The following is a 27,896-nucleotide window of genomic DNA, read 5'->3' as shown; positions in this document are numbered from 1 at the left end:
GCATTGAGCCTGTTTCTGTGTGCCAGGCATCGTGCTCCAGAGAGACATGGTGCATTCACTCATAGCTCTGCCAAGGTCACATAGCTAGTAAGTCATAGAAGGATTTTAACCCAGATGGGTTGGACTCCAGAGTCCAAGTTCTCACCCGGTAATGAATTATCATTCAGTAAATGACTGATTAATTGTAATGTAACCTCAGTAAACCATATGTAGCCATTGTTACCTTAGATTCTCAGCTATTTGAGGGTAGAAATCACTTGTCTTATTTATAGTTGTGTCAGTATTTATCAGTTCCTGATCCATAATAGGCATCCAACCAGTAATAATAATAACAGAATACCAGACAATATTTTTTATGCTTAGGCATTGCCCTAAGTACTCCACACTTAATCTTTAAAACAGCCCTCTGAGACAGATGCTGTGAATATTCCATTTCACAGAGGGGCTGAGAAACTTGCCACATACTACCCAGCTGGTAAATATTCAATCCTTGATTGCCTTCCACATTTTCTTAACTGCAGTCTAGTAAATAGTGAATAGATGAATAAATTTATTTTCATATCCCTTCAGGATATGTCATCATAATGGTTATATAACTCTTAAGTCAGCCTCCTTTTGTGTAACACAGCCCATTTTACTGTAGCTTCTGACACCAAACTAGAGTCTATGCAGTCTTTGGGGTGGGCCATGGTGCAGCTCAGAGTCTAGCTCCAGAGTTAGGTTCTGAGGACTTTGGTCTAGCTATCTCTGCCCAGCGCCTGAATCTACAATTCGTTCATTTTGGACTCCTTTGCCTGTTTCTTTAAAAGGATGTGTTGCCTCCTAATTCCAGACTCCTCCTTCTGAATAATTCCATCCTAGCAGACTCTCTTCTGGTTCTAGGCTGGTTCTAGGCTTCTGAAGTAAGGACATGAGCTTTTCCTTTACTTAGTAGCTCTCTCATTTGGAGAGAGACAGGACATGTTTTGTAGTATCAGTTGGTTGCTGCTGCTATAACAGTTACCAGGCTTTTTAGAGTTAAATAACTGGCATCTCACTAGAATAACTTGGACTTTTAAATAGGATATAGGGAGGTTAGCTAGCCCTTGGTTATAGTATAATTCCTTACAGAAGAGCACCGAAATGGAATATAGCCAAAAAACGTGTGCTTTGTTATGGGTACTGCTACTAGCTATTCATATATAGTTCACTTTTCATGACCTCGGTTTTCTTGTGCTCAGTTTTTTTTTTTTTTTTTTTTTAATTTTATTTATTTATTTATTTATTTATTTTTGGCTGTGCTGGGTCTTCGGTTCGTGCGAGGGCTTTCTCTAGTTGCGGCAAGTGGGGGCCACTCTTCATCGCGGTGCGGGGACCGCTCTTCATCGCGGTGCGCGGGCCTTTCACTATCGCGGCCCCTCCCGTTGCGGGGCACAGGCTCCAGACGCGCAGGCTCAGCAGCTGTGGCTCACGGGCCCAGCTGCTCCGTGGCATGTGGGATCTTCCCAGACCAGGGCTCGAACCCGTGTCTCCTGCATTAGCAGGCAGATTCTCAACCACTGCGCCACCAGGGAAGCCCTTGTGCTCAGTTTTTAAGCTAGAGTTGTCTATCCTAGTTCTGCCACTAAACTTCTCTGATTCACCCTGAGGAAGTCCTGTGAAACTATGTCATGTGGTCATTAGGTGTAAAGTTATTTTGCAGGAGACTAATGACATTTGAAGGAACTTCTTCCAGGTGTAGGAAACACATAAAATATATTATCTTTTTAAAAGTTCTGATGGGAGTCCTCTACCCACATTTTAAGGTGTTTTAAGAGTTAGAAAAGAAAAAGAAATGGAAGTAGGGGAGAAAATGATGGAAATGCTTGAGTAGTTTGGACTCAGCCCCGAGTTGGAGATTAGTATCAAAGGTGTACTGATTTCTTGAGGGCAGAGCACGTGGAAAGGTCCTGAGGTGGGAGTGTGCCTGGTGTGTTCAAGAACCTGCAAGGAGGCCAGTGTGGCAGGTGGGAGTGGAGTGCCTGAAATGAGATGGGGCCATAGAGGTAATGGGCTGGGGGCAGATTAGGGACAACTTTTAAGAGATAGGAAGAGAGTTGGAGGATTTTGAATAGAGGAATGACATGATCTGATTTAGTTTTAATAGGACCACCCTGGCTACTGTGATGAGATTAGACCAAAGGAAGAGGGGAAGTGTGAAATGTTTATATTAAGAGTAATGGCTTTCATTTATATAGGAATCACATGGCATTTATATGGCATTAATAATAGCAATGCCGAGGCCCTTTTAATACATTCCCTCAAAAGAGCTTTCAACAGCTATCGTCACTCAAAGGTCACAAAGTATCTATCCAGACTGGCACCAGTAATAAAGGTTGTGGTAGTCTCAGGAACTAAAATCACACAGAGTTGCTTGGGAGATTTCATAGTGGAAAGGCTACTTAGGCCAGGACTTGACCAGTGGGTAGGATTTGGAGAGGTGGGAAAGAGAAGGGTGGGTATTCCAGCCATGCAGTACTGCGTGAGCAGAAGTGTGGGGCTGGAAAGGCAGATGTTGGGTGGAGGCCGGGGAGGTGCTGGTAGGAACTCCAGTACAGCTAGAGCAAGACGTATTTCACAAGGGTGAAACAGGCCTCCCTCGGTATTTCCAGGGGATTGGTTCCAGGACCTTCCGTGGATGCCAAAATCTGCAGATGCTCAAGTCCCATGGTCAGCCCTCTGTATCTGTGGGTTCTACATCCGCAGGTATCAAGGGCTGACTGTGCTAGAGAAGTAGGTTGGTGCCCGAGTGCAAAGTGCCTTGAATGTCTCATAATGGGAAGGATGAATACCCAGCTAGGAAAATACTCTTGAGAGTTACTAATACACTACAGATGGTAAAGGTGAGGTCAAGTCTTGCTTACTCATAATACAATTAAGGCCTAATTGGGATGACCAAAACCAGGAAGGTTTTACTATACTTAGGACTCCTTGATTTTCTGGATGAATAAGTTGGTGTGCAGCCACAGAGATGGGGGAGAAGCGATAACTGCCAAAACCCCTTTCTTCTTTTTGCTTTTTGGCAGTATTAGTCCCTGGTATGCCTTAGCATTTTGACTTTTACCCCTATTGGATGTCTACTGTATGCTGATTAACCTTTTGAAAATGATCTGTTGTCCTATTAAGTCTATAATTTAGTTATATAATTTAACATATAATTATATATAACATTGTTATATAAATAAATTATATAATTTAATTCTCACATCAGTCCTGTAAGGGTGGTATTCTAATCACCATTTCACAGATGTGGAAACTAAGGTTCTGAGAGTAACTTGCCCCACATTATAGAATTTTGCAAATGTCACAGAGTCTACAGTTAAATGCTTTCTAGTCAACCCTGTGTCACCTCTCTGTTTCCCTTTGTTCAGATAGGAGCTCTGGAAGATAGATGAAGAGGCAACATAGCTCTGCTTTATGTGCCTGGTGCGAAAGATGAGAAAAGGGTCCCCAGCAGCTGCTGTGTGGGGAGTGAAGATGGGGTGTCCCTGGTCACTGGAGGAAGAATGTACTCAGAGGCCCTGCCTCAATTATTCGGCAGAAATTGTGTGTATTAGGAAATCGCAGTAAAAGTCAAACTGTCTTGGTTCATAGGTTTTGATATTGGTTGACATATTTTACACATGGAATATGGAAGGCAGGGTCTAATCTAAGAGGCAGAGCTACCTGGCTGCACCTGTGAACAGACAGGTCAGCTGCAGGGGGAGGTGGAGACAGCCTGTTCCTTCACACTCTTGTCCGTGGCCATGGAGCTGCTACATGGAGGGCATTTTTAGCATATGTCTGTAGGATGGATTTCTAATTGTACGAGGCTGGTAAATATGTCCATGGCTACGTAGGTCTCGGAGAGGTAGGTGGTACTTCCCTGATCTTTGGAAGTTCAGGAGTGGGTCAGAGCAGGTGAGGTGGCACTATCCAGCACTTGCCAGCCAGCCTTGTGGTATTCTAACTAGACCCCTGTCTGCGGGACACTGTTGCTTTGTCTCTTTCTTCTGTCTCTTTCCTGGCTGTGTCTGCCACAGCAGGTCTCAGTGAATTAATAATTGGTAGTACTATGATCCGAATATTAGGCAGATGGAGAATTGCTTAAGATTTTAAAAATCAGTATTTAGGATTGTCGAATATATAGATACCAATTCCAGAGTATCAGAGGTCAACTTTAATGTGAATATTTATAGAGCCAGTAGATTGAGAAGTTTTTTGAAGTAGCAGAAGATTTTGATTCAGAATCATTTGATAGTGATGTATAAAAATTTAGATATAGGCCTTTCCCCCCCAAATTGGGGTTTTTCCCTTTCTTTTCTCAGTCCTCCTCATCTCCTCCTTCCAGCTTCCCCACATTCCCAAAGCTTCTAGGAAGCAATTTATATTCTTTCCACAGCATTAACTCATCACTGCTTTTTGGCACATGGTGTCTTTGTTGATGAATATTTACTTCTTTTCAGGTGATTCAGGAAAGGCCATTTCTGAAAATGTAAACGTTTGATAACGATCAAGTCAGGAATAAAGATGAGATGAAAGCCTTTTATTATTGCCTCATGTTGGAACTTGTGATAAACTGAACAGTCTGTACTCTTTAATCTCCAGAGTTAAGAATAATGGTTTCTGTGTTTTGGTTTTGCTCTGGTTATTTAAACAACTCTGTGGTAACAAGATGCCCTTTTCTTGCATCAGGAATCTTCTTATTATACCTTATTATACCACTCTACCTTTTGTTAACAATGCATCTCGCCTCTAGCCTGTGAGTATTGGAGCTTACATGGAAGTGGGGAGAAGGGAATAAATATTTCCTGATTGCTTACTCTGTGTGCCAGGATTAGGGCCTGGTTCTTTATACGTGTTATGCCATTTATTCTTCAGACAAGTCTAGGTAGATAGTATTATTCTTATCTTTTTAGTACAGAACTAGAATCTCAAGAGAAATTAACAGATTTGCCCAGGGGCACAGAGCTAGCAGTTACATTCAAGATTTGAACCAACACCTAACTCCAGAGTCCATGTTTTTTGTCACACTAACTATGCTAGGGATATAGGGCCCCAGGATCACCATAAGGAGGAAGTCCAGAGTAAATTCCAGGGCGTTCTTTGTCTTCTTCTATCCTACATTGCTCCATTATTTCTATTTAGGTGAAATCGGCTCAACATGAACATAATAGATTGTCTTGACAGGAGAAATAAAAGAGAGCATTGTTATGTTTTAGGTTGTCATGGGAGAGGGGATCTAGAGGAGGATAGGATGAAAGTAAGAAAGATCATTCCTTCTACTTTTTTGTGGGGTTGGAAGCAAAGGGGAATTGACTATCATGTATATGTACATGTGAACCTCAAAGAAGTTTTAGCTTTGATCGGGAAGGCTATGGTAAACTGTCTCCTTGGGTCCTAGCCCAGCTGCCAAGGAAATCATCTACTTGATGCATTAGATAAATAAGAAAAGTTTCCAGAAGAGTTGGATCAAATTCTGAAAGGAAAAAAGAAGAAGAAAAAAGAAATGGAAGAAAGCAACCAGATGAAGGAAAAGATGAAGCTCTGTGAACACTGGCCCAGGGATGGGTTCGTGAGGCTCCTTTCTTTGAATGGGGCCATAGCAGATACGCAATTCAGCAGTTATTTAATTGTGCTGCTACAAAGTGCCAGGCTGTGTAAGGCACTCTGTAGAGCTAAGAGTAAAGCCTTGGGAAATTCATAGGCTGATGGGAACAAAATAAAGACAGGTACCTGCACTGTCAAGTGGAGCAGGGGCTATAGGGAGGAAGCCGATTCAGTGCAGAAAATGAGACAGACTTGGGTTTTATTCTGGTCCATCATTAAGATGCTTTGTGACCCTGAGCAAGGTAACTTATGACTTCTGGGACTCAGTTTCTTCATCCCTAAAATGAGCACCTTGAAGGGATATTATAGTGGCAGGAGATGTATGTAAAATGCCTGGCATGTAGTAGACTTTAATAAATTGTCACAATTTGATTATTTAGTACCCTGAATGCCTGATCTTGCTTCCTTATTTGCAGGAGCCAAATCCAGGATGGAGACATCCGAAAGAGTGTAGGCTAGGCTGCCAGCTGGAGACCCTAGGGAGTCACAGGTGGCAGGCTCGACGGCAGAGCTGGTCAGGGCAGTTTAGCATGTCGGCTCTTTGAGCTCCTCCAGCTTGCTTTCAGTTTAGTGACTGGGGCAGGAGGCTATGTAGTCCAGGTGAGAGTAGACAAGAGTAATCACTGTCGCAAAAGAATGAACCCTCCTGCCGTTAGGTGTGGTAGACAAGTGTGAGGGGTAGCAGCAGCCAGTTCAGAGTCTGAGGGCCCAGATGATAGGTTCTCCACTGTGAACTTGATTCTAGTCGGAGAGAAACCAACTCTGTGAATCTCCCCAGGGTCTGCATGTTTACTTACTTATTGGGATGTTTTTTACTCTTATTAAAAATAATATTTCTTTGTCTTGAATGATTAGTTTTGAAAATGCAGAAAATACATATAGAAATCACCTATAACCTAACCGTCCAGATGTAACCATTTTTTAAAAATAAATTTTATTTATTTATTTATTTATTTATTTGTTTATTTTGGTATTTTGTTTACCGTCCAGATGTAACCATTTTAAAAAAATAAATTTATTTATTTTATTTGTTTATTTTTGGGTGCTTTGGGTCTTCGTTGCTGTGCGTGGGCTTTCTCTAGTTGTGGAGAGCATGGGCTACTCTTCGATGCGGTGCGTGGTCATCTCATTGCGGTGGCTTCTCGTTGCGGAACACAGGCTCTAGGCGCACGGGCTTCGGTAGTTGTGGCACTTGGGCTCAGTATTTGTGGCTCGTGGGCTCTAGAGCACAGGCTTAGTTGCTCCACGGTTTGTGGGATCTTCCTGGACCAGGGCTCGAACCTGTGTCCCCTGCATTGGCAGGCGGATTCTCAACCACTGCGCCACCAGGGAAGCCCCCAGATGTAACCATTGTTAATATTCTTGTTGTGTTCCTTTCAGACATTTTTCTATTATGATGCATATTAATATACATATTCATGTTCATTTAAATAAAATGGGGTTGGACAATACTTAATATTTTGTAAGATTACAAAATACTGTCATTGCCAGTTTTTATTTTATATCATTTAAATGGATGCATAGTATTCTATTGTATGAATTTATATAATTCCCTATTGTGGGACATTTATCCTTTAGCTAATTTTCTGCAATTATAGATTTTGTGGTAAATACTTTGTCAATAAGTCTATGAAGATGTATACAATTCATCCATGAAATGGATTGCTAGGTCAAAGGATAAGCAGAATTCTAAGGTTTTTATTTCAACAAATTGTCATGCAGGAAGGCTGTATAAAATTGGCACTCCTGCTGGCAAGTATGTGCAAACATTCATTTTCCCAAAGCATCAACCGCAGTGGATAATATCATGATGAGGGAAATGTCTCTAGTTTGGTAGATGAAAATGCTGTATGTTTTAGTTTTATGTGCTGTTGATTTGTAAAGGTAGCTCCAATGCTCACACCAGTCTCCCTTACATTTGCCATTCCTTCCTTCTTCTCTGATGGTGGTTTTCTATTTTGCAGCATTGCTGGGAGCCTGGTGTATTCCTACATCACTTTCTCTGAAGAGCAGCTGAGCAAACAGTCGGAGGCCAGTAACAAGCTGGACATTAAGGGGAAAGGAGCAGTATGACCAGAGGATTGCATCAACTACACAGGCCCAAGTTTTTGATCAGCTTGGAACACTGGCAGTTCTTATACAGATTCTGAGGTGTCTTGATTATGGAGAAAATACCATTCCTTTGCACTTGTACAATCTGAGGATTGATTGCTGCCTTTTAAAATTTTATGAGAGAAGCTTATAATTGACTCTTTTAAATATGCCATTTGAATTAATTTATATCAGACTGGAAAATGTACTGGGCTTTTTAATTTATTTTTCTTCGATGCCAACAGTGAAACATCAGTGTTTATTCCATAGTTTGATATCCAGGAGTCCCTGAGAGCTGCGTTCATGAAGTGCTCCGCCTGGAGCCGCCTCGTTCACATCGTTGCCGCGTCTGGAGGCACTTTAGCCTTCCTTCTGCTGGAAGTGCAGCCAAGGATCTTAAATTTCTCTTCTTTGAGTTTTCTTTCTTAACCATTGCATTTTCTTCATAAGGATAGCATCACTGCTTTTGCCGAAGATGACGTCTTTGGCACTAAAGAAATGTGTGCGGCTTTGAAGTGTATTGGTTTCCACGTTGGCTTCCCTAAGAACTCATGGGATGAACAGAGTGCTTTCCTTGAAAATATCCTATTCCCTCTTTGTTGTGTAGGATGAGGATAATGAAGGGACGGAGGAAGTAGGCCTTTTACTCATTTATTCGTCTGTCTCTGATTCATTCATTCAACTAAAACGTGTTGAGTATGTAGTATGTGCCAGGCATTGTGCTAAGTGCTGGGGGTAAAGGGATGTTTTGGAGGTAGTTGCCTTGATCTCACTCCTGCTATAGTGACCGAGGGTTAGACAGAGAACTTAGCTCTGTTGATTTATTTAGAAGATGTTGTGACTATGAACAAGTCATGGAAAGTTTTTCAGCTCTCGGAAACTGCAGATCTATAAGTAGGGTTGGAAGCACCTGTCTACCAGCCCCACGGCGACGTGAAACCATGTGCTACAGTGTATGTCACATGTATGTGAAAAGCTGCAATTGTAAACCATGCAACTCAGCCTTTCTTCTCTGAGTGAGAATGGCATGCAGGGAAGGTGACCATCATCTGTTTCCCCATGCTTCCCACCTCTGGGTTTGGTTGCTACTCTTTTTACTCGTCCTTGAATCAATAATGACTAGTCTTATATTTTTGAGTGTATGGTTTGAGGAGAAAGGCTGGTTAGATGTTTCTACATTGTCGAGGCTTGGACTGTCTCTGGCAGTGTCAGTGTTACAGCCATCACCTTCCTTTCCACTTCAATGGCACGAGCATTACCTATTTCCTTTGGATGCTCCCACCTACATCCCACGTCCGTTGGTCACTTGATGAGCGTGCCCGCTTCTCTCAAGACCAGTGCTGCATCCTGGAGAGCAGCTGTGGATGGGCATGCCTGAATTGCCTCTTTGGGTGGGTCAGGTGTTAACTCAAACACAGTAGTGTGACTTGGCTTAGAGACATACATTGACTTTGAAGATGAGTGTTTGCTCAGGCCAGCTGTGCAATCGTTGTGTAAGAGGCTGGGTACCTTTGTGTTGGTGCACACTCCGGCTTCCATTTCTTTAGGTTTGCAATCTACTGGCCTTTGTTGACCTAAACAGTATTTTGGTGCCTCAACAGGGGACCTGGAAGGTTTTTGATTTCTTTTTATTTTTGAAAAAGTATTATATTGAGGTCATTTCACATTCATATCTTTCCCTTATTTTGTCTTTATCGAAGCCTGGCCAGTGGTGCTGGGTCCCTAGAATTAGCCTCATGGCCAACTCCCAAGTTACAAGGTCCAGGTAAGGGGTCCTAAGGCTCACTTTTTTCCAGTATTATGTGAGCTGAGAAAATTCAAGTGGGAGAATAGGATATTATCTTGTGCAAGATATCTTATTGTCCCTGTTTTATTGATAAGAAAACAAGACTCAGAGAAAGTTAGGTGACTTGCTAGTAAGTCACAATTCCTGTGTTTTCCACTGAGCCATGCTGCCAATGATAACCTCCCTTCTCCCCTGAGCGGGTGAGGAAAGGGGGCTGCCAGCTAAGCTAGCTTGAGCTCTTTCAGGGAGGCAATCTGTTGATTGAATTCGGAGTCAGAGAGGAATAGGCTTTGCGAATCAGGGAGAATGATGGGTCGGTCTACATGCCTGAGCTTCTGTCTCACTTCCAGGCTGGCCTCGGTTGACATGCACTTCTGGCTGTGACTGTTGCTGCCACGGCCTGGTTGTGCCTGGGGACAGTGGGAAGTCGTGGGAGCTAATTTTAGCACTTCTGTTCCTCTTTCTATCAGCCACATGGAGGAGGGAACTTGGATGTTAGAAATAGTTTGTGTGCATTCAGAGGTGTTGGACTAAAACCCCACCGGGGTTGAACTGCTTCGTGGGGATCAGGTTCCCTTGAAGATCTGTCATCTCTCCAGGTTTATTTGAGGAAATCATGGATAGTTATATCTTCACTAGATGCACATGACCTCAGGGCTCCTGGCCTATGCTGAACTTTCTGGATGATTAGAAGCAGTAGAGTCGTTTACAGCTTCTGCTCTATCCATGTTGATTGCTGGATGCCCCCTTCAACTGCCACCAACATTTCAAGATAAGAGAAAGAAGCCTGGGGAAGTTGGAGATTGAATAGACTGGCCAAGCATTTTTGAAGTTTGTTTTCAATTACGTGCAGGCTTGGTTATGGCACAAAGAGATTTACCTGGTATTCCAGCATCTTATAAGGCAAAAGTTCTTTGACCTGTTAACTACCTCTTGGAAGACAGACAGACAGTATAGAGTTAAATGCTTAATTTGCCCTTTGAGACAGATGAGCTGTGGTGAGAATTTTGAAGACACATTAGTGACTAGTGGCTCCTCTTCTTGAGTCAATGACAGTGATGTTGTCTTCGGCCAGTCTGTTTTTTAAGGCAGTGCCAGATTGATTTGAATAACCCTGGTTGGCCAGGCTACACATTGCTAACATGTCAGGTGATTTTTAATACCCTCATATGGAAGTTGGCTGTGTGAGTCAGTCATTTGTAGGATCCAACTTGCATGTAGGTTAAGAAAGAAAAGTATGTTTGCAAGTTTGTTGTTTGTAGTCCTAGTGTATCAGGAATGCATGGTAAGTTCACATCAGTAACGCTGATGTAGGATCTTCATGGAAAGAATAGTAGAATTTCACTTTTGACTGGTTTGGGATGGAACCCAGGATTTTGGGAGGGCCTGTCTTTGCTTTCATTATTATGGTGTCATTCAGTGAGCAAAGATTGACTGTTTTATTCCAGGCATTATGCTAAGCTCTGGGGCATCTGAGATGAAGAGGGCAGGGTTCTTGTTCTCAAGGAATGTATTATTCTTTAGCCAGACCCCGATTGAGAGAAAGAAACAGATGAAAGGAGTCAGTGATTTATGAGTAAAAGCTGCCTGCACAATTGTCAGCACCGCTGATTAGGGGTGTCCCACCCACAGAGCTGAATGAAGCACTTTTTTAATCTAAGAGGAGTTATAACTCCTACTAGTCCCCCAGCTCTGAGATGAGTGCCAGGCCATTAGAATTCTGTGAATAGCCTGGGTCCCTCCTCCCTCTCCTGCATGTATTCTTGCTTCCTCATAGCTATAGCTATGTACTACTGGTTCCTCCTTATGAACAAGGCTGTAATTGATTTTTCCCTCCCTGAGGGGGAAAAAAATATTCAGAACAAATGAGATAACAGATGCAAACTACTCAGCACAACGCCTCCTACATATTAGGCACTCAGCACATGTTGTTATTGTCATTATTTCATGGTAAGACTATAGGCAAAGATAAAGATTCTTAATTTGTGCTCCTTAAATGCTAGAGGCTGGGCAGTGTATTTCTTTTAAAATGTGACCCTATACTTTGTTGCCTCTAGAATGCTTAGTTTTAAAGAAGAGTTTCTGCTCACGGTTAAAGAATGGTTTCTGCTCACGGCCGTCTTTTATTAAATACCTACTGGATATAATTGTGGATATTGTGTGATGCAGGTGAATCCATCTGTTTAAAAAAAAATAGAAATTGCTTTCGTATTTTGGTAAATTAAAAAAAAAATTATTTTCTACCTTAGAGGAAGATAATTACACTTCAGAATGGTGATTCCGTTAAAACTTCCCCAGTTTGTCACCTTAAGGTAGCTCCTGTATAGGTCAGACATTCCTTCTTCCCTTCTCCGAATTAAATGCATCAACTTCATGCTGCCTCTGTGTCCAGGCTTTTGTCAGTTGGTATTTGTGAACCTCTGGCACCATTGCTGTTTTCTAAACCTACCTTCTAGTTCTTACTGTTAGGATGCCACTTCATCATGGTATGAGGAGGTATTCTATGGTGGGTTTTTTTTTAAGCTTGCTTTTTTGAAAATACTTTTAAAAAAAATCTACTGGTTAGATTTTTTGTCTCACAAAAATGTTTTTAGAGATTATTTTGTTCATAAATGTTTCTTTCTCATGCTGATAATCAACTGAGTTTGTCTACAAATGTTGGCCTATCACAGTATTTTTTCAATACAGATTCTATTTACCAAATGACCATTTTAGTGTTTTTAAAAGGTACCGAGGATTGAGATATGTAAATCAGGTGACATAATATGAAAATTATGTGCCTAAATATTTTTGTAAAGGTGTCAAATAAATACTCTTTCTTCAACACATGTATTAAAATTTCTTTCTAAGTGCCTACAAAGACAGTCAAGAGCCATAAGTATGCCTGAATTTAAGAGGATGGCATCCAAGTTAGTTACCTGAGACCCAGTAATAGAGAAAATACTGTTTGCCATTGTGATACTATGATTTATAATAAGAAATATACATTTGGTCTTTGTCCCTGTTCCTGGCACACAGCTCCTAAAACCCTTGTAATTTTCTATAAGAGCTATAGGAACATCTTTTGTTATAGTATTTAGTATCGTTTCCAGTTCCTGAAATAGCTCCAGAGCCATAACAGTGAAATGGGTGTCTTTCGTTAGCATCTTCCAACCATTCCTGACTTTATGTTCATGAAGTGACTTTTGGAAACTCCCTAAGGCTGGGAGCTGGTTGCCCGGGGAACCAACTGAATGATTTATATTGGAACTTTCAACCTCCACACACCCGCCCCCTCCAAGTGGAGGGGAGAGGGGCAGGAGGTTAAATCAATCACTAATGGCCAATGCTTTAGTCAATCATGTCAACATAATGAAGCCTACATAAAAATCCATGAACTTTGAGATCTGGACAGCTTCCAGATCATCGAACATGCATAAGTGCTGGGATGATGATGCTTCTGGAGAGGGCGTGGAATCTCGGCACCCCTCTCCATGTACCTTGCCCTCTGCATCTCTTCCATCTGCTGTTCCTGATTTGTATCCTTTTGTAATAAACTGGTAGTTTAGTAAGTAAACTGTTTTCCTGAGTTCTGTGAGCCACTCTAACAAAGTAATCCAGTGTGAGGAGAGGGTGTGATATATAGCTGTTTGTTCAGAAGCACAGGTAACAATCTGGATTTGTGATTTGTGTTGGAAATGGGTTGGGGAACAGTCTTGTGAGACTGAGCCCTTTAGCCTGCAGGATCTGATGCTAACTTCGGGTACATAGTGTAGGAACTGAATTACAGTGCACACGACCTGTGTAGCAGACTGGCTTGGTAGGGAAAAAAACACATTTGGTGACCAGAAATATTGTGAGTAGAGCATTGAGAAGAAGACCCAGGGGCAGTTTTTCCTTTATAACCATTCAGTGCTTTGCATGAATAGCACATATGACTAAATATCCAGTGTCTTTGGTGTACTTGTGGTAAGCTGAAAGGAAAAAAATGCTGATAACCTCTCTGCTTTTAAAATATTTTATCTGCTTAATCATGTTTAGACTCTGAGTAGCTTTATTAGGAAATAACCCCAAAATAAAACATGCTCATTAGGAAGCATTTTTTGGTACTGGCACACTCAACAGAGGTAGAAGTATATTAAGGCATTAAAAAAAAAAAAGTGGTAAAACACATAAAATTTACTATCCTAATACTTTTGAAGTGTACAATTCAGTCGTATTATGTATATTCACATTGTTGTGCAATCAGTCTCCAGAACTTTTTCATCTTGTAAAACTGAAATCCATAACCATTAAAGAGCTCCCTATTTCCCCCTTCCCCGTAGTCCCTGGCAGCTACCATTCTTTCTGTCTCTCTGAATTTGACTACTCTAGATAACTCGTATGAGTGAAATCATACAGTATTTGTCATTTTGTGATTGTCTTATTTCACTTAATGTCCTTGAGGTTCATCCGTGTTGTAGCATGTGTCAGAATTTCTTTTTTGAGGCTGAATAATTTTCCCTTGTATGTATATACCAGCTTTTGTTTATCTGTTCATCCACTGACGGACACTTTGGTTTCTTCCACGTTGTGGCTATTCTGAATAATACTGCCAAACAAGCCAAGCTGTCACTTTGGGTTGCTCTAACAAATTGCCATAGACTGGGTAAACAACAAACATTTTTTTCTCACAGTTCTGAGGCTGGGATGTCCAAGATCAAAATGCCAGCAGGTCTGGCATCTGGTAAGAGCCCACCTCCTGGTTTGCAAATGTCCATCTTCTCATATCCTCACGTGGTGGAGAGCAGAGAGGAAGCAAGCTGTCTTGATTTTTCTTATAAGGGCTGTAATCCTGAGTGTCTCCACCTTCATGACCTAATTACCTCCCTAAGGCCCCATCTCCAAATACCATCTTATTGGGGATTGGGGTTTCAACATATAAATTGGGGGAGGGGGATGGGACACAAAATCTGTAGGAGTGGGTGTGCGAATATGCTTTCGATTCTTTTTTGGAGTTGCTAGGTCATATAATAATTCTATTTTTAATTTTTTGAGGAGTTGCCATACTGTTTTCCATCGTGGCTGTGCTATTTTACATTCCCACCAGTAGTGCACAAGGGTTCCGATCTCAACACTTGCTATTTTCTGTTTTATTGATGGTAGCCATCCTACTGGGTGTGAGGTGATACGTTATTGTGACTTGTATTTTCCTAATGATTAATGAGCATTTTTTCATATATTCGTTGGCCACTTAATATACTTTCTTTGGAGAAATGTCTATTCAAGTCTATTTTTTTTAAATTGGATTTTTTTGTTCTTGAATTTTAGGCATTTCTTCATAAATATCCTGAATTTTAACCCCTTATCAAATATATTATCTGCAAATATTTTCTCCCATTCTGGAGGTTGCCTTTTGATTCTTGTTGACTGGTGTCCCTTGATGTAGTTTTAAATTTTGATGTAGTGCAATTTGTCTATTTTTACTTTTGTTGACTGTGCTTTTGGTGTCATATCCAAGAGATAATTGCCAAATCCATTGTCATGAAGGCTTTTGTCTACGTTTTCTTCTAAGAGTTGTATAATTTTAAGTCTTAGTTTTTGTGTATGGTTCAAGGTAAGGGTCCAGCTTTTTTTTTTTTTTCCATGTGAATATCCAGCTTTTCTGGCACCAGTTGTTGAAGAGACTGTCCTTAAGGCATGTGTTTTAATCGACTTTTAAATATCATCTTAGAGTTTTTTTCTTTCTAATTTGTGAGATATATGCTCTTTCACGCAGCCCCTTGCTGGTTTATCGTCTCGCTTGGCTTCCGCGCACAGGGCCGTCAGTTATCGGGGAGCAGCACGGAAGAGGCACTGTCGAGAGGGGCAGAGCGCAGAGCTGGGGACTTTGTGTATCCACAGCAGGTGAGCAGTGACCACGTGCCCCCAGGACTTCTTCCCTGCAGCTCTCATCACATCTGTTTGTTCATCCATCCATCGAGCAAGACTGAGCTCACTGAGGCCAGTGCGCAGCCTCTAGCAGAGGCCTGGCACGACCTTGTTTTACAGGTGAAGCTGAGGGAGGTACAGCTGTGCACTGTGGTTGTGGAACCCACATTCCAATCCTGATCAGTCCTTGCTCTTCCCCACCACACTAGATTCTTGTTTCTCCTCGTCTCCTTGTAATATACTTGGTGGTACCAAGCTCATCACCACCATATGCCTGTCAGTTGGCATTCTTCATTCAAAGTTCACACACAGTGGACTTAAAGCTGGCAGGAGCTGGTGGCTGGTTGAGCTTGAGAAGGCAAAGCAGCCATGCTTTTCAGTTGTGCTGATGGTGCCCTCTTGTGGCCACAGCTACACTGGGGGAATCTATGATGGAAAGCAATTTGCTTTCCAAGAAGGAGAAAAGCACTATGATTTACTTATTTATGCCTGCTATATGCTTTTACAGAGTTAGGCCTCTATCATGCGTTTTCATGGGACAATATTGTTGTACAAATGGTGGCTTAAACAAGGGCTGATAAACTGAAATCTGGACTTTGATTCCAAAACCTTTTTTCCAAAGAATTCCAGATAACATCCCTGCGTTAGGAGAATGCAGTAGGAGAGTTTCACCAAAGTGCGTCATCATGTCTGCTTATCCTTCAGGTAACTTATTTTTTTCAGTGGATATTTTTGAGGCCAATATCTACACATGATGACAGAATCATGAAATTATCTGAGCTATATGTAAGAATCTATGGGAGGAAGAATGCCATTCTACCTGGGAATGGTAGGAAAAATTTCTTGGGAGAAACGGCATTTGAGCTGATTCTTGAGGGACAACTAGGATTCAACTGAGAAGCTATTGGAGGGACAGGCCTCCAGCATTCCAGGGCCACTGTATCTGTTTCTGTCTGGAATGCACTCCACCCCTCCCCCCATGTCTTTATAGCACATGCCCCCATCTCTGTGGGCCTTCCTTGGCCAGCTGATCTGAAATGGTACCCCACCATACTCCCTGTCCCCTTCCATGCTTTATCTCCACAGCACTTGTCTCCTCTTATCAAATTTAAGCTTAATGAAGGCAGAGATGTTGGTCTGTTTTGTTTGCTGTTGTGTCCCCGGCACGTAGAAGAGTGCTGGGTAACGTTGTAGGGACACAGTATTTCCTGAATTGAATACAGCTAGACAAAGAGTAGCCAATTAGTAGCTACATTTTTTGAGCACAGCAAGGCAGAAACATAGCCTCTTCTTCATTTTAGAAAGATTATGCCAGCTGCAGTATTTAGATTGTATACTGTAGACTGACAAATTCAAATCTTACAGGGCCCAGGCAGGAAAGAAGTGTGAATCTGAAAGAATGCAATCAATACATACGACAGTGAGTGGTAGGGCTTGTGGTACCTACCTGCTTAAAGGCATTCGAATTAAAACAAATCTGCCAGGGCTTCCCTGGTGGCGCAGTGGTTGAGAATCTGCCTGCCAATGCAGGGGACACGGGTTCGAGCCCCGGTCTGGGAAGATCCCACGTGCCGCGGAGCAACTAGGCCCGTGAGCCACAATTACTGAGCCTGCGTGTCTGGAGCCCGTGCTCCGAAACAAGAGAGGCCACGATAGTGAGAGGCCCGCGCACCGCGATGAAGAGTGGCCCCCATTTGCCGCAACTAGAGAAAGCCCTCGCACAGAAACGAAGACCCAACACAGCCATAAATAAATAAATAAATAAATAAAAATTAAAAAAAAAAAAATCTGCCAGCCAGGTTTGGCCCACTGGCTACCAGTGTGCCTAAATCAAGGAACTGCTATAGATCAGATTTGCACTATAACAAGATCGCTGAGGTTGCTGTGCAGATTACTGTCAGGTGGTGGTCAAAGAAGGGTGGGACTGTACAGGTAAGTATGTCAGCCAGAGGATGCACAGTCCTGGTGAGAAATGATGGGGTCCTAACATGTGGTTGTGAAAGCACGGCAGAGAAACAAGATTTGAGTTATTTTAGGAGGTAGAATTAATAGGTGATGATGAAATCTGTTTCTATTTTTTGTTTATAAGTAAAACTGTGGTGAATTTTTTTTTTTTTTGGCCTAAATCTAATGTCTTCAGGAGACCAAACATGAACATTTTTAAGGTATTTATCTTAGGTTTCCAAGTGTTTTCCAAAAAGGTAAATTTGAAGTGTAGCCATGGAACAGAGTACATCCGCTACCCACAGTAAAAATAAGTTTACTGAGCATTTGCTACATGCTAGGGAGGCATTTCTTCTTGGCACCTTACATATAGGTACATTCGAATCCTCTAAACTGTCATTTAATATAAGTCCTATTATTAAGTTTATTTTAGAGGTGAGGAAACAGGCACAGGAAGGCCCCATTGTTGGACAGTGGTAATTGTGAGAAATTCTTTGCTTTACAGAATATAAATTTGCCTTCCTGTAAGGCCTACCTTTTGCTCTGAGTTCTTGGAGCTGCAGTACAGTGTAATGTTTGCGTGTGGAGGAAATGTCAAATTATTCTTTTAAATCAAATTACATGAGTCCCCATCTTGCCACTTGGCAGGATATTCAATCTCAGTCCTTCTCTAAGGTTAGACAAGATTGAAGGGAGAGTCACCTGGTGCCTAGAATATAGAAGGGGGACATTCTTGTCTTCAGCGCCTCATGGTCACTGCTGAACTCATCTTAATGACTGACTCTAAGGTGTCCTTTGAAGGCAGGTGGCAGCACAGATTCCAGACTTCGGCACAGTGATATTTTCTCCTCCTGGAAGTTCCAGTGCCTAGAGTGCAGCCTGTCCTACACCCCATGCAGCCATTCCTTTGATGTCTTACTCAACGAGATTTGCATTCCAGCTTTTCCCAGAGCCTACCGACCATCTTTTCAATTTGGGGACTTTCTCCTTTCCAAAACTGACTTGTGGGAAACAGGCTAGGAGAAAATGTTGTTTGCAAGCAACATCTGCTTTTTACCCCAGAACACACACATCTTCCCTGAACGCAAAGATCCAACTTGGAAAAACAGAAAGTGAACAAAATCCAAATGATTGGAAAGGTTAAGTCTTTCAACTTCTCAAGGTGGCTTAGTTTCCCCATTTGTAAGTTGGGGGAAATACCGTTGTGAGATTGGTTTGTGAGTGTTTAGCACAGTGCGTGTAACGGCAATCACTCAATAATGGTACATATATTATTTGCAATAGGCTTGTTTTAGCTGCCTAATGACCCTTCGTCTGTGACCGGCACATGCTCCTTTTGAGGGAATGGCTCTTCCCCAACTGTCCTAGCCAAATGAATCCAAAAGGAGCTCCCACCTTATGAGTTGGCTAAAGGATGGCTAATAGTATTCACTTCCCTGGCCATAGGGACTGATTGGCTAAGGGTTGAGCCCATGGCCCTAGCCACGGATACCTACTTATATAACTATTAAGTGTCGTGAAAGAAAGAGACAGGGGGATCTGATCTTGTCTAAGAAGCTCAGTCTAAGGCTGTTGAACTTTGGACAAGTCATTTCTCCATTTTGGGCCTTAGGTTTTCCCTTCTATAAAATCAGAGGACTGAGTGGGAGGTTCCAGAAGGGTTACATCTGGGCTCTGGCAGGTTCCTCTCACCCACTTGCTGCTTCACGTACAGGCTTCTTGTTGGCTCTGCGGAAGGACCAGTGTACAGGGTTCTGTTGTAGCTGCCGTACCTAGCAAAGCACACCCTGCTGTTTTACTTTTGGCTTCCTGTTTACCTTCCTCTTTGCCAGTTACATAACAAAGTAATTGGAATCAACTGCCAAGTGACTGCTACCAAATTTGAAGGCTACTACAAGCCTGTAATTCTGAAATTCACATTGCTCTGAAAACCAAGTTTTTTCTTGAGTTTGTTGGCAAACTCATTTGGCAGCAGTATTTGACCTGAAATTTGTATGAATACGAATACATTTTATTGTGGACATTAAGTGTTTTTACCATAGGTTCTATACCCTGCCATGGATCTTTTATAGAACAGATGTATTACCTCCCTAAAATCTGAAAAATTCTGGCTATGGGGATTTTGGGTAGGGGATTATAGACCTGTGCTACTACTAGGTCTTTATCTAGTACTTTCTGGGGATAAAAAAAATTTCCCATGTGTGATTCTATAATCCCTGTGATACTGGCACTGTGGGTTATCATGCTTATTTTACAGATGGGCAGTTCAGCTGTTTATTTAGCACAAGATGTATGACAAAGTAGTGGCCAAATCAAGAGGAGAAATCTTGAAATATGGCTGAATTTGGATGAGTGGGATGGAAAGAGGTGGCATGGTGTAGAAAAGGCTGTGTTTGAATAGGAGGATTCAGAATAAAGTACAGTTGACCCTTGAATAGTGGGAGTGTTAGGGGTGCCTACCCCAATCCTGTGCAGTCGAAAATCCAAGTACTGCTATTTCTGCCTCCAAAACAAAGGAATTAGTAAATGACTCACCCAAGGGCAGGAAGCTGAGTTTGGATAGAATCAGGACTCAAACCCTAATTCTTTTGATTCCACATATTGTGATCTCCAATCAAACGCTAACCTTCCCCCACACTTCAAGATCTGTAAAATGAAAATACAGGTACTATATTTATTGGAAAAAGATACCCACATATAAGAGGACCCAACACAGTTCAAATCTGTGTTAAGGGTCAACTGTGCATATTTTAGACCATCCCTTGGTTGAAATGGAGGTATAATCAGAGATAAGGAAATCGAGTGGGTCAATCTTCTGAGAGTGTAGTCAGAAAACAGACATGACCCTTCCTCTCATGAGGCTTAGGATCACAAGGGGGTGATAATCCTACAAAACCAAAATGGCCCCTGTGACTAGTGCTACATAGAAGACTTAAGTCTTTAATAAGAGCCAGACCAGTGTAAATCCACCACTTAGAAATAACATTTTTGGCATACGGCCTCCATTGTTTTTCCTAACCGTACATATGCATGAAATATATCCCTTGAACAAAATTGGGGTCATCCTGCTCTTTTCACTTAAAGGTATGACACAGATTGTGGCAGATGAGAGAGCTAAATGAGGTGTTTCATCCTTTTTGGCCGAATATTAGCATTAGCCACTTAGGAGATTTGTAGACACAGCCCAATTGTGTTTATAGTATGTTTTTGAAATGCAACTGCCTGTCTGCTAAACACTGGAGGCAGATGCAGACAGCAATGCAGTAACAAGGCCACATGGCAAAGCAGTTCATGGAGCCGGGAATTCAGGCTGTTTGAAAGCTCAGAACCACCAGCCATCCAAATAAATTTCCACCATCTACAAATATGTGTTCAGAGGGGATTAATGGAGTATTCAGACTCAGAATGACTGGCACCACAGTAGCTCCTAGCCAGAGCTGGTTTCTCACGTTCACTCAGCTAAAGCACAACTGGTGACAAGGGTAGACTAAGGGTGAGTTCTTTCCCTCAACCCAGATTTTCTGGTCAGGCATTTATTTTTTTAATTTTTAAATTTAAAAAAAAATCACTTTTTTTTAAAATTAATTAATTTATGGCTGTGTTGGGTCTTTGTTTCTGTGCGAGGGCTTTCCCTAGTTGCGGCGAGCAGGGGCCACTCTTAATCGCGGTGCGCTGGCCTCTCACTGTCGCGGCCTCTCTTGTTGCGGAGCACAGGCTCCAGAGGCGCAGGCTCAGTAATTGTGGCTCACGGGCCCAGCTGCTCCGCGGCATGTGGGATCTTCCCAGACCAGGGCTCGAACCTGTGTCCCCTGCATTGGCAGGCGGATTCTCAACCACTGTGCCACCAGGGAAGCCCTGGTCAGGAATTTAAAGTGGCTCAGGAATTTAAAATGGCTCTGATGCCATTCTCTGCTTCATTTCTTTCAGTTCTGAAAGAAACCACCCTAACTGAGGGTCCAGATCTTTTTCTGCTTAAAAAGCTTAAGTGTATATTCTTCACATTAATTCAAAGTCCATCGTCTTTTGGAGAGAAAGAGCAAAACCATTTATTTTAGAACCTACCTGAACTCACTCGGCAAACACGTTCTTGTTGGTGTGCAGAAAGACACATTTAACCAACTCTACATTCAGTCAACCATTCATGTTAATGACGATAATAGCAAAAGGTGAAACTGTATAATCAGGCCAAATTTAGATGAGGCCTCACCTCTCCTTTCTTTAGGGAATCAGGAGCCTCCCCCCCTTACAGTAGTGCTCCCTGGACGGTGAATGACAAAAGGGGCGAGTCCTGCATAATCCACAGCTGTTGTAATCAGCCCTGCAGGAAATGGTAAAAATAAATGCTTTCTTATGGGACTCGTACATTTATTTTATGTTGCTTAATTTCTAACAGACATATTAAGTTCGAGGAAAATCTTATTTAGCTAGAATTATAGGGCATGGAGTCATTAATTCTTCATTTCCCTGAGATGGTGCCTACTCTTCCTCTCCTTGTGCCCTCCTTGTACTCAGCATGCACTTCTACTGTTGCACTTACCTAATGCCTTCTTGAAGAGGACATGCCACACCTCTGAAGCCATAAGCCAAGCATAGTAGCTTGCATAAGTACAGGCCCAAATATCTGTTGAATACTGTATATGGAAACATGATGAAAACTTGTCACCACTGACTTTAAATGTAAAGAAAACTTTACCATTAATTTGGACAAAGGAGAATTAGAATTCAAGTCCAGTTTATATGGCAATTCCTCAATGTTCTTCACAGAATAAGTAGACTTTAAAAGTACATTCGAGTTTACTTCTTAGAACAAGCAAAATGACATTTTAAGTACAGTTGACCTCTGGACAACGCAGGGGCTGGGGCGCCGACCCTCCATGCAGTTGAAAATCTGCGTATAATTTTCAGTCTGCCCTCCGTATACAATTCCTCTCTCATCCAGTGTCCCACATCCACGGATTCAACCAACCATGGATCATGTAGTGCTGTAGTATTTACTACTGAAAGAAATCTGCATATAAATGGACCCATTAAGTTCAAACCTGTTTAGTTCAAGGGTCAGCTGTATATTATGTATCCTAAATAAGTCACAGAAGCTAGTATAAAAACAAGTTAAGATAAAAAACAATCATGTTCGGAAAAGGAAAAACACGCACATACAGATGTCAAAGATGCCAGCACAATACTAAGGGTAAATAATAAGAAATAAGGTTATAGAAAATTGGTATTAGAAGACAGAGATTAATGCAGATATTTAAATACATAAAATCAGTCCATAACTGGGGGGGTATGACCCTTAAGATTCTGCAAAGGATAAACTTGATTATTAGAGAGCAGAATCGATTTTATGATAAAAAGTTTATAATCAGTATACTTATGTGATACAGGAAGGTCATTTTTAGGGAGAGAGATTCATATGGTTTTCCACATTGGCACTTTTCATGAATATGGAGTATAGTTAGGAAAACCTTTATTTTTGATTTGGTATTTAGTAGTGATATAGAGCCAGTTACACACCCCCTAGGGTCATCAGCACACATCTTGCCTATGAAAATTCATCAGCCCCAATTTTCAAAGTGCGCACTCTTAATTTTCCATTGAGAGTAAATCAAATACTGTGACAAAAAAGTTTTTCTGCAAAATCATATGTGATACATACACTGCACTGCAAAAGAAGGAAACAAAATGTTTTTAATTAAATAGTTCAGAGGAAGAGAAACAGGTGAATAGAGGTCCACAGACCAAAGGATCTCTCTGGAGGAAAAAAAAAAAAAGACAAAAATACATCATCCACCCATTTACCCATGAGGTAAAAGGGATCAGGAGCCACTGAAACACTACTTCACGCGCTTCGTCCAGGAGCAGAAGGAACAGAAGTTGTATATATTTGCATTGTAAACAATGTGCATCATACAAACTTAACATCTATAATTAAAACCTACTCAACCTAATAAAAATCATTGACAAAGCATTATGTAGGCAAATATGTTTAAAAAAATATTTTAATAAGCATATTCAGAATGGCAGACAGGGAATAGGGGAAGGGAATTTCCTAATAGTGCAAAATTACTATGCATAAATTTTAAAACATCTAATTCATAATTTTAAATGCCTATTTAAATATTACTTCAAATACATTTGAAAGCTCAACAGATTTGTGTTGAACTGAGTTGCAAATTTTGAACTCTTTTGAAAGCACATCATAAAACAGAAAACCATTCCAAATGAAGACAGACAGATAGTGCTTTGCTGGGGGTAGGTATGGGGTGAGGGAGACTAAGTATTAACGAAGCCTTCTTTTCCCAATGCAATTTGTCAAGAGTTCAAGAGTTATGAAATGTACTAATTCTTAAGCAAATTAAATGCATGGTATTACTAAAAATTTTTAAAGTAGTGCAATGAATTATCAAGTTATAGTGGCTGCATTATGAAGAACAAAGTACTGTGTGAAATACCTGTATAAACATAAAATACAATTAAATATTTCTCTATGAAAAGCTGAGCATTATGTTATTATAATAGTGGAATGTCTTTCATTAAGCATACTTTAAAAAGATCAAGAAAAGTAAAATTTCCTAACATGTATACAACATGTGCCGTATTTGCAAACATGCCTGAGAATTTATTTAAAATGTTCCTGTAATGTTTGTTAGTCTGCAAGAACTTCACAAACCTGCAAACAAAATGCATCTTTCAAAAGAAAGGTGAAAATGGCAACTCTAATATTGCAACAACTTAAAGTTCATCATCACTATTTCTATCGACCACCTTTGACAAAGAGCTAGGATACTTTGGATTCGTATAATAAAATCTGATTTAGAAAATGGATTGTGACCATCTGCTAAAGCTGCCATTCTGGATAAATTAATGTTCTAGGTAAAACAAAAACAACAAGAAGTTCACGCTTCTCAACACTTCCATCCAAAACTTTGATTTACTTGGATATGTATGTAACAACAGTGAATCTACATCATATGAAGTCAAGTGTTGTTGTAAAGTGGCTTTTAACACTGTTTGGGGAGAAAAAGTTGTTCACATTGGTGGAGGGAAGCAGTCTGAACATAGGTTAATAGTAATACTTCTCGGGGGATAAGGCCTAAACCATAATTTCTCAGTGCAAACCTCTACTCAGTTGCATTAGACAGTTGAGCCATTAAAAACAAGACCACAGAAGATTTATTTTAAAAAGGCATTGGCTCTTTGATGGCTGAAAATGAGTCAGTAGAAGCATTTGGGGTATGCCTGTGTGATAAAACAAGAATAGTTAATAATCTTTTATAAAAGTTTGGATATAGGTTGGTCTATCAGCTGTATAAAACTACATTTTTTAAACAAGAATTTTGCACTAAAAATAAAATGGCACTATTGCAAGGCTATGCAAATGGATGATCCTATTTGTAATCACACAGAGCAATGGTTACTGAATATCTTATTTTCACTTTGGAAATACACTATCAAATCTGAAAAGCTGGATTGTTAACTGGAAGTCTAAAAACGTCTAACTTTATCACTTTTTCCTCATAAAATCAATATTGTTGCCTGCCAACTGTGTGTGCCAATATCTAAGTATCACTTGACCTTTTCCCCTGTTTATTTAATGCAAAAATGGGAAATTTTGTAATGCATATAAAAATAACTGAACAGGATTCTGGTCAGCATGATACATTTAAGCACTTAAGCCAACATTAAACTTTTGTCTTGCTTCAAAAATAATTTTGAAAATTATAGCAAATGCAAAACAAACTATGTGATCTAAGTATCATGCTTAATTTCAGAGTTCTCAAACTATTTGTCCTTAAGTAGAAACTTGAAAAAAAACAAATGTTCACAATCCTTTATGAATGCTTTTACCACCTGGATATAAGAAACATGACTTAGTTACTACACAAACACTTAAAAATTCATTAGAAAAACCTTAGCAAAATAAAATGAAAGCTGACAGACTCAGAATATCAATTCATCTCATAAAAGTTTACCAACTGTACAAGTTAAGAAAATTATACAAGCTTTTGTATTAAGAAAGGACAGCTCAGTCAAGACATATGTACTGTAAAAATCTTCCAAAGGCTACAAAGAATCTGGAAAAATACAGAATGTATTTCTTAAGCCCAGATAAGAATATGGAAAGACATCATTGATGTCAACAATTTTACATATACAAACCTGACTTGGTTTATTTTTAAACTTCTATATATAAAAAAATCATGCTAGCATAACTTTCAGGATTCATAAGGGTTTCCTTAATAATGGTAACTCAATTTGTATGGAGAAGAAAAATGTCTGTTATAAAAGACATTTCAAGAAACTCAAAAATTGGTGTTAATCAGAAATTTGAACTTGTTTTTTTCTTCTTTGCCATCAAACTAAGCAAAAAGTACCTTGTAGTGAAATTTGAGGATTAATACATCAAATGAGAAGGTACAGATATATCTTTCAAATTTACTAAACTATTTGTTATATATCCTTAAAAGGGCCTTCACAATTTTAAAGTAAAAAGTCTGCAAAAGGCAGAATTATGAAATCTTATTTACTAAAGTTAGGACAATTCAAATTTTCAAATTTTAACCAACTGCTTCAAGGAAGTCAACTTTTTAAGGTAACCCATCAACCCTGAAAACTTTAGTCACACCAGAATTTACTCCAAAGAAAGTAAAATAAGTCTAAAATTTAGTCGTCTGTGTTTTCAAGTTCTTCAAATTTTCCATGTGAGACTGCATCTTGGAAAAATTCAGAAGAACCCGGACTTTCTTTTCCATTGCTGTTCACCCTTCGCCTTTTGGCAGGTCTCTCACTTTTTTCATCAAAATCACTTTCATTTCTTGCAGTCGTATGGGCAATTTTTGGGTCAGTGGTAAGGTTATCTGTTTCATAACCATTAGTATCCATATCTGTGTGAAGTGGTTTCTTACTTCCACCTGTTGGTCCATTAACGTGTAACCCTTCAACTTTCACGTCTTCTTTGTTTAATGTTTCACCTGGTCCGTTAGATGACACCCCTAAGTTGGAAGAAACGTGAATGAAACTGCTAATATTAAAAAGCTAAATTTGCAAACTATTATAACACAGCTATAAACAGCTGTAAAATAACTTTTTATCGAGCAAGTGAGGTATCAAATCTGTGTATACATATGGTTTGAATTCTGGCTTTATTTACTTTAGTAGCTGTGTGACCTTAGGCATGTTATTTACACTCTCTTGTACCTCAGTTTCATCACATATACAATGAGGATAACAACAAATTTATAAGATTGCTGTGAAGATTAAATAAGTTAATAAATGTGAAGAATTAAGAACAGAATTTGGCATATATTAATAGCATGCTGGTATTTTACGTGGCAACAAATAAGCAATGGATCCAGCAGTCTAAATAAGCTGAGTTAAAGCAAAGATATGCATAAATTATTCAGATTTAGCAAAAAGGCCAAAACTTTCTAAAACCATGAAAAAATTATATTCTTTCTTTAGAAGTTTGAGTTTTCTACTGCCATATATAAAAAGCAAGATGACATGACGTTTTCATTCTTAATGTAAATCTACAGGTATTATGCTTTAAGGGTAAAGATCATATGCTATATTTATCTAAACAGATTTAAATAACCTGTCATAATGTTAAATTAATGCTTGCACTGTCCAAGCATACACTTGAAAATGCTAAAAGTAAACACAAATTCCTTTATAATAGATTGAGAAAAGAAAGAGTATAATTACTCTAATGAAGTGACAAAAGGTCATGTTAGAGTTGACTGCAAAATGGAGAAATTTTGCAAATACTTAATGTAAAATATAGAATGTGCCATTGGAGATAATTTAAATTTAATTTTCTGAAAAATATTCACTATAAAGAACGAGAGCCTCAAATACACATTTTGGTCAAATAAAATATACTATTTCCCCAGCTCAAAGGTGCACTCAAGTCATGTATGCTTATGGGATTATGCGCCACGTGACAGTGGAGGAGTGATTTTGTCATACTAAGCACAAGAAGCTTGGTGACACTCTCATTAGGTCAAAAAGCACTAGCAGCTTTCAAGACATGAATTAAAAGCCCCTTACAAAGAAAGACAGTTGGGTTGCAAAGTTCCTTCCTTTCCTTGAAAAACCTGGAAATCTTAATTGTACCTGATGTGAATGGCTTCTGGGCTGAGTAATCTGTAAGTAACTTATGAACACTCTTCCCTGGCTAACTGCATGTTATCATCAAATGGTTAAAAAACAAAGAAGGAAAAGAAAGGGAAACAATTTATTTGGTGTTATCAGCAAATAAGAAAAGACAGAAATACAGTAGTCCCTGGCATCTGTAGGGGATTGGTTCCAGGACCCCCTCGGATACCAAAACCCATAGATGCTCAAGTCCCTTATATAAATAAAACAGCATGAAAAATGCGTATGACCCATGCACTTTCAATCATCTCTAGATTACTTATAATACCTAATAAAGTATAAATGCTATGTAAATAGCTGTCAGCACAGAGCAAATTCAAGTTTTGCTTTTTGGAATTTTCTGGAATTTTTTCTTTCTTCAAATATTTTTGCTATGCAGTTGGTTGAATCTGCAGATGCGGAGCCCATAGATACAGAAGGC

At 40.1% G+C, this 27,896-nt stretch overlaps 2 protein-coding genes across 11 annotated transcripts in view; one reads left to right on the top strand and one right to left on the bottom strand.

Moving 5' to 3' along the window:
- Window positions 1-12,308, top strand: part of SLC35D1 (solute carrier family 35 member D1) — a 59,752-nt gene extending 47,444 nt beyond the window's left edge. For both annotated transcript variants that reach the window (XM_057552849.1, XM_057552844.1), the window contains one exon: window positions 7,572-12,308. In XM_057552849.1, the coding sequence (XP_057408832.1) occupies window positions 7,572-7,680 (109 nt within the window). In that variant the 3' untranslated portion in view covers window positions 7,681-12,308. The remainder of the gene's footprint in view (window positions 1-7,571) is intronic.
- Window positions 12,309-23,300: 10,992 nt separating this feature from the next.
- The window catches only part of MIER1 (MIER1 transcriptional regulator), a 55,487-nt gene continuing 50,891 nt past the window's right edge, over window positions 23,301-27,896 (bottom strand). For 8 of the 9 annotated variants that reach the window (XM_028163076.2, XM_007164302.3, XM_028163067.2 and 5 more), the window contains one exon: window positions 23,301-26,310. In XM_028163076.2, coding sequence (XP_028018877.2) covers window positions 25,982-26,310 — 329 coding nt within the window. In that variant the 3' untranslated portion in view covers window positions 23,301-25,981. The remainder of the gene's footprint in view (window positions 26,311-27,896) is intronic. The other variant, XM_057541940.1, reaches the window with a different exon arrangement.

Source organism: Balaenoptera acutorostrata, chromosome 1 (assembly GCF_949987535.1).
Source record: "Balaenoptera acutorostrata chromosome 1, mBalAcu1.1, whole genome shotgun sequence".
NCBI lineage: Eukaryota > Metazoa > Chordata > Mammalia > Artiodactyla > Balaenopteridae > Balaenoptera > Balaenoptera acutorostrata.
This window is presented reverse-complemented; position numbering and strand designations above follow the sequence as displayed.